General features: G+C 47.3%; 1 protein-coding gene across 1 annotated transcript in view; it reads right to left on the bottom strand.

Annotated features, from left to right (window-relative positions):
• The window catches only part of PAPSS2 (3'-phosphoadenosine 5'-phosphosulfate synthase 2), a 54304-nt gene extending 46938 nt beyond the window's left edge, over positions 1–7366 (bottom strand). The window contains exon 1 of the mRNA XM_066619188.1: positions 7256–7366. Within this exon, the coding sequence (XP_066475285.1) occupies positions 7256–7282 (27 nt within the window). The 5' untranslated portion in view covers positions 7283–7366. The remainder of the gene's footprint in view (positions 1–7255) is intronic.
• Between the last annotated feature and the right edge of the window lie 389 nt (positions 7367–7755).

The raw sequence follows: 7755 nt of genomic DNA, 5'->3' as shown, positions 1-7755 counted from the left end.
GGGTTCTGTAGGTACCTAAAATGTGTGATCCTTTTTCACAGATATGCTGCAAATGTTGCAAATACTGATGTTACTGCCATTCAGTGGTTGCAATACAAGAATATATACACCAATAGGTTGCATTCTAGATTTAGTTGGTCATGACTAACTCTGTTATGGCCCAATCCTATCTGCCCCTCCACTACTGCAGTTGCACCAAAAAGGTGGGAACTGTATCCAGAGGGTGGTGGTGGAGCAGCAGGCTTCAGAAAGGAAGGGGGATTTAAATTCCCTTCCCCTTCTGTAAGCATCCCAACCCACAATAGGGTCTCCATGCACCAGTTTTTTAAATGATGCAAGTATGAAGAGAGAAAGACCTGGTAAATTCCAGAATCAGGGATAGGATCCAAAGTACACCATCAGATGGATCCGCTCCCACAGCCTTCCTGTTCCCATTCCTCCCCCTCTTGCCCAGTTTCACCTACTCCCCAGCCCTGTTTTTCCCAACCCTTCCCACCTCCAATGCTGACTTACCTGTTCCAACAGAGAGGCCAATGCTGGGGTGACATACAGGAAGGCACTAGCCTTCCTGCTGGTGCTCTGGCAGTATGCACTGCTGAAGCATGCTGTGTGGCTGCCTTATGGCATCCAGCACCGGCGATACACTAGTTCCACCAGTGGACCAGCCCATTAGGATTAGGCTGCCTGACGTGACTGAAGCTGCAATCCTATGCACAATCCTAGAAATAAGGGCCCAATCCTAAACTGGTCCAGTGCCAGTGCTGGGTGCCCTAAACATGCCATAAAGCATGTTTACGGCACCCGGTGAGCAGGAAGGGGTGGGCCCTTGCCAGACAGGCACCAGGCTCAGCACCAGCAGGAAGAGGACACACTGCCACTGGGAGTAAGTGTAACTGCCGGGCAGTGGTGCAGCTTCTGGGGGGGGCAGGGACTGGGGCAAGAGGATGGTGGGATTGGTGGAGCTCTGCTCCACCGAATCCTGAACTCTGTGTCAGGCTGGAAGGCAAAATAGCTGGCAGACTTGAGAAGCCCCATTGCAAGGCTTGGTGCTTTCCCCGGGGGTAGGGGAAGAAAGTCCTCTTCCTGACGAGACCTCCAGCTGCTTCCTGGCAGTACTGCGGCTAGCTGTGAAGCTCAGGATTGGGTTGCCCATCCTGTTAAATTTAATGAGGCTTACTTCTGAGTAGTCATGCATAAGTATGCACTACAATTCCCTTTAATTTCAACTGTCTTAGAGCCCAATCCTGGGCTCAACGCACCAGCTTACCTCCAGCGCACACTGTCACAAACACGTCGTAAGCTCCGCTCCACTGGATCCTGAGCGTTCGTGTGGGGCTTGCTGCCCAACACAAACGTTCTTCCCTTCCCCACAAAGGCTACTTCCCTTATCCGGGGGAAGGGGACAAAAGTCCCCTTCTCCCGAACCGCCACCACAGCCACGCGGCACGGGAGCTCAGAATTGGCTGTTAGTCATAACACAACTAAACTTAGGATACAATCCATTATACTTTGGAAAGGATCATTTGAAAAGAACAAGACAAATAATATAATTAGAGGATGTATAATTTTTTCTCATGGAAAAAGTAACAGTTAATAAGGTTTTTAGTTTAGAGATAAGGTGCAACATGATAAAGATTTATTAAGATTGAGCTGTATAGAGGTTGTTTTGAAACAGACTGAAAATTTGGGATATAAGGTGTATTCTTATATGTGTGAGGTGACAGTATCTCATAGCATATCTGATCATCTCTTCTTTCCTACCTATACTACCACAAGTGGGTTATAAACAGCTAGTAGCCCAATACCATGTATCAGTTACAATTCAATGCCTTCTATGAAGAAATGACTCTCCTTGTTCTTGTGTTCTTAACAGCAGTTGGACAAGTAGATATCAGCAGGTGAGGCATTTCATATGACTGAGATAAATACTATCATCTGCTAATGGCATTTTATAGGACCATTAACATTGCACACAATTACATGGAGGGTAGGCCACTTCTGGCAACCTTAGTACACCCTGCACACTTATCAGGGACCATGTCCCATTGAACCCAATAAGATTTACTTCTCAATAAGCATGCACAAGATAAGGCTAAACAATGCAAATTAGTATCACAATTCAACCAAAGTCTCAGTGATTTCACATGCTCAACTTCCCTATTTAAATGAATAGGATTTTAATGTGTTTCACTTTGGCAGGATCAAGTTCTTCTTTAGGTCAAGGTTATTCAGTGGGTCAGCATACAGCATATGAAAATACATAATACATTTTATTTTTTTTGAAAAAAAAAAACACCAAAAACTATAAAATATTTATTTTAAAGCACATTTTTCTGGGGAAAAAATTGGCCATGCATAACCAAACAAAGTAATCACTGCTTCTCTGTTCTTTCATCATCTTCATTCTGCCAGAAATTCATGTTTCTTCTGGCAGGACACAGTATACTACAGGACATCTGCCAGAATAGTGCTGAATATGCTGTCAGAAAATGTGACAGTTTTACACCCCAAGATGTCCTCCATGACAGCGTTAAGGATTTTAAGCAGCTTTGAGCACAAGATGTTTAACTAGTTGTGGCTAAAGATGTAAGTAGTTCATCCGTGACATTTGGAATTGTTACTTAACAAACACAGTTCAAGTTTCAGTCAAAGTCTGAAAAACAACAAATAATTGGCTCTCCTGTGTAACCATAGTATCCAACTAATAAAGAAACAGGTTTCCTTTTTCCCACAGTGAAGAACAGTATCCAACTACACCCAAAAACATTTCATGAGAGCTGACCAATAGTGGCAATTGTGCTACAAGTTTTCAGGTTTCACAGTTCTCTTTTCTCAAAGCAGTTCTATGAAGTCTGCAAGTGCACACACCCTGATTTAGGTGTGTAAAAATCCCAGGCGCATTTAAATATTATGTGGTTGCCTAGGGATATTCAGGACTCTTTTTCCAGCAATTCTGTAGGGCTGGCTCTTGCAAATGTAATGCAGGCTCCTAATTATTTAAAAAAAAAAAAAAAAAAGCAAAGAGAGGAGCTAATGGTGCCAAAAAAGAATGCAAGTAATGAAGTACAGCTGCTCAACACATTTTGATCAATGTCTTCCCAAGGGCAACAAGAGGAAGTTCTTCTTTATGCTGTTATCAATGCTGCCTCCCTTCTTTATTCCCCGACCCACAATAATAATTTCAAACATTTTTCCAGCCTTGCTCTCACCAACTGAAATTAATCCAGTACAGTGTGACATATCTCTTTTACATCCCAATCCTAAAGTAGCACTGTACCAGCACAGGCCCCCCATGCCAGCTCTCGCGTGTTGCAATCGTGCCATAAGACACACATGCATCAACTTGAGAGCTGGCAGCATCAGCACAATGATGTGTACTAGCGTATCGGCGCTGACTCCAATCTCTGCAGTGTTTGCGCCAAGCAGTGTAGGGGGTGGGAGGGGGAATGGAAGGCAGTGTAGAGGTGGGGAGGGGGCATTCCTGGGCAGGGAGAGGGTGGACTGGGAGTGGATCAAGTTCATGAGGGGGTGGGATCGGTAGCAGCAGCACACACCATATCCTAACCTCCTGCACCTTGGAGCTCTACTTGGGCTTCCCAGATTTGCACCAGCAAAATAGCTGGCACAGATCCAAGTAGCCCCATAGGGCAGGCTGGGGCTCAACACAGGGTAAAGGGAAAAATATCCCCTTACCTTGAGGTGATCTCCAGCCATCTCCAACCCTGTGCTGGATACAGCACAGGCCATGTATGCCTGGCTATGCATGTTAGGACATATGTTAGGCTATGACAGTTAGGACTGTGCTGAGAGTTGCACTCCTTTGTACGGTAAGGTTGCTTAAAGCCCGCTGACCATAGCAGTCTAACTATGTACAAGACTGAAGCCATGGTGCCTTCAATTTTTTGAACTCAGTCACTCTTGTGGTGTTCTGAAAGCACACACTCCAAGTCACAATCAGACTAGGAAACACAAACTGTAGAGTGCCAATTGACCAAACAATGAAGTTGAAAGTTGAAAAGGAAACAAATTTGATAAGAGAATTTCCTAGGCTGGAACCATCACAATTTGAAGAAGGCTGCAATGATTATACAGATGGGGTGTGAGGGAGGAAGAGTTGAAAAACTTTTACTTTCCTATCAGCTTGTTTCTTTTAGTTGCTTCTTAAAGAATGTGCAGTAGTGGAGATGGAATAGATGCCCCAGGTTAATGAACTCATGTAACTCCAAGGAAATCAGCAAGTTTGGGAGCAGACAATTATGACACAGGGCCCCAGCCGTGTGTGACATCTTTGTACCTGAGCCCTGAGTTTCTGATTTATACACTTTTGTGACTGAACCATACTAATAGGTAGAAAACAAATAAATACTGTAAGCTACCTAGGGCATCTCTTGACAGAGAGGGGAAAATTGGGATATTTTAAATAAAGAAATACAGTCCCAATGCAAACCTCTAGAATTATATTCCCAGCATCTGGCAAATCTCCTATTATGCAGAGAATCAAGTTGTAACTAAGACACCTTTTACAACCCTGACTTTTTTATTTGACACTTGTATGTGTATGAGCGATAGTGGTTTATTCACTTCAGTTATCCATGGTATGTTTTACTAATCTTCTCCCTTCTCCCACAGTAACCTCTGACTTGCTGTACCTCCTGCTCTCTGCACACACTGTAATCTGAACAGAAACTTGTCTAGTAGGGAACTCCCAGTACTCTGCAAGTACTAAACAAGGGTGCTTCCAGATATAGAATGTTGGGGGAGTCCATCACTCTAACAAAGAAGGCCAAATGGTAGGCCGGTGGGGGGGTCAGCAGATGTGGCACTTTGCAAACAGGAAGTATTTGTTTTACAGAAATTTATATAACTCTACCTCTCTTGTGTTCTTTTTTCCCTTAGGATATTTCTTTGTCACCAAAAACTGTGTTACATATGCCCCGTGCAGGAATCTGATGTATGGATTCTCTCTCAATCCTGAGCAGGAAAAAGAGTATTTATGTCTTGGGGTAGCCTTATTAGACATCTCTTTTTTTACAGGGATTGCACAGCTACACAGAAGGTCATCTCACTTCCAGCTCAGCTCCTTAGTAGCAAACCAGACATATGAGAGAAGACCCTTGAAAAAAAAGGTAATCACCACGAGCTGTAGAGACTCTGGTATCACTTTTTTTTGCTGTGAAACAGCAAGGGCTGTATTGGCCTCTGCTGTCATTTCTGTCTACTATGTGGAAGGGCAGAAGACAGCAGAGATTGGTAAGTAAGTCAGAAGTAAACAGAGAGTTGGGGTGCACTGAAGAAAAAATGCTACTTAGTCCTGAAAGAATGTGACTCAGTTTAACTCCCTTGCGTGGATCAAGGAGGCTGAATGTCTTCAGGAAATGCCTCCAAATACACTATACCCATCACCAAAGTCCTATGCAGTTGCACCCACCAGAAAACTAGTTTCTCTTTCAGAACAATGGGGCACCTCCAGTTAAGTATGATTTTTTGTCGCACCAAGAATGCCTTTCAGTTTGGAATGCATCACTTCTGAACACTCTAATGCCAGACAGACAGCAGAAGAAAGCCATTTTTAAATGAAACACTCCAGACAATGTAAAATTCACATACAGTTTACAGATGTGGACAATAGACTGGCATGGGCACGTTATGACTTCATAACTGACTGTATGTACAGTTATGACTTCTTTCATAGTGCAGCAAACCGCTATCTTGAAGGCAGTTTCCCACTCCCCAAATTTAGCCAACTGGCACCTTAACCCATTTCTGCCCAGCCCAAAGGTATACTCATTTGATCCCTGTTGTGTATATGCAATGTTGAACAGAAATGGCTTACCTGCAAATCAGCCCCTCCCCTGCAACCGCTACATTTAAAAAATCAAAGTGCATGCACAGGAACTAACACAGCAAATCAGAATGTTAATAACTGTAACTGCACCAGTGCTGATGGGTAAAAAGGGATTAGTTCCCCACCCGCCCCTACAGGTATAACTTGAGCACCACATGGGCAGGGGCATCTGAGGTATCATAGATTGGGGAAAAGTGAGGGAGACAAGCTGGCACATCCTGGCATTGTGTGGTTGCTAACTGGCCTGAAGATTATTTTTTTTTAATTTCAGTACTTTTGTTCCCTAGTTCTTCTGTGGGCGCAATCCTAACCTCTAATGTCAGTGCTTTCCAGTACTGACATAAGGGCAATGCAGCTCTGAGATAAGGGAACAAACATCCCCTTATTTTGAGGAGGCCTCCGTGAGCAACACCCAACTGCAGGATGCAGCAAATGTCCCATTGGCACTGCTATGCCAGTGCTTAGAAAGCACTGACAGAAGGAGTTAGGATTGTGCCCTGTATTTCTTAAGTGCAGGCAAAAGAGGAGAGTTCAGGCATAAAGTCACTGACAGCCCAATCCTATCCACACTTTCCTGGGAGTAAGCCCCATTGACTCTAATGGGACTTACCAATCAGGCTGCTGCTGGGTAAAAGTTTTCTGAAAGGGAGCCACAGCATGTTGATGTGAGAAAAAGGGTTTTCACTTTCTTGTGGGAGGGCCAGCAGGGATCCACCCAAAGCCACCTTGGGGTGCCACCCTCACATACCCTCAAGTCCTGTGTTTGTATTTTGCCTTTGCCATCCCCGAAGGGACACTCAAAACATATTTTTGCCCAGCCCACATGTGGTCCCTGTGGTGGATATGCCACGTTGGGCAGACCACACAATAAAATACAACGGAGATGAACCTGATCGTGAACCCCTCTCCCTCCCCCAAAGCCCACCCGCACTCCACAGCGTGGAGCATGCAAAACAGGAGAGTGCGCTGGCACTAGTGTGGACATGTGTGGGGAAAGCTGCCTGCAGCGATGACACTGTGTGGGCTGCCCTGTGCCAAACCCATCTGCCACTTCTGCAGATCCGCAGCAGGGACCCCAGGTGGGCACCTGGGCGAACGGGGGTGAGCGTTCCCTCCGAGGACCACATCCTGCAAAAACCTCCTCCTCCTCCTCCCTGGCGAGCGAGGCTCGCAGCCCAACCCCAAGCCGCTCAGTGTGCTCCCCGGGACGCGGAGCGCTGCACCCAGTGGAGTGGCCTGGACTCTCCGACTCGCCGCCTCCACCGCCCCAGCTGGGGACGGGGGGCGCAGCGGCAGCCAATCAGGCGAGAGCACCCGGCAAGAATGAGCGCGAGCGCAGCGCCCCGGGAGGGTCCGCGAGGCCAGGCTGTGCTCGTGGGGAAGAGCCGCGGAGCCCGCAGCAGCACCTACCATCCTTTGCTTCTTGTTCTCCGACATGTTGCTGGCTCGCCCGTGCAGACCCGGTTCCCTCGGCGGCTGGCTGGCTGGCTGGCTGCTGAGAGGGTGCGAGCGAGAGAAGGGGGTAGGTGGCTTAAGGGCTGGGGAGACACGTAGCACTTCCCTGCGCCGCCTTCCCAGCCCACGGTCACCCCTCCTCCAGCTCCTCCCCTCGGCTGCAGACGGGAAGACTTTTGACCGCGGGGAGCTCAGCGAGACTCTCGGGGGGGGGGGGCTGGCGGGCGGGGGGAAGCTTTTCCCCCGCCGGCGCTTGCGCGCAAGCCCCCTCTGGCTCCGGGGTCGCCCGCGCGGGAGGCTCGCTCGTGACTTGTCGTGGCCGGAAAGGTTTCCTCTGTAGAAACCCCCTCCCCAACAGGCTCTTCTAGGCAGTGGCAGAAGGCGAGGTTCCCCCCACCTGAGGCAAAGACAGCCTTACCTGGGCAGAAAACCCCCCAGCTCTGAGTTTCCTCCTG

Source organism: Tiliqua scincoides, chromosome 3, assembly GCF_035046505.1.
Source record: "Tiliqua scincoides isolate rTilSci1 chromosome 3, rTilSci1.hap2, whole genome shotgun sequence".
Lineage (NCBI taxonomy): Eukaryota > Metazoa > Chordata > Lepidosauria > Squamata > Scincidae > Tiliqua > Tiliqua scincoides.
Note: the sequence above shows the minus strand (reverse complement) of the source record. Positions and strands in the feature narration are given on the sequence as shown.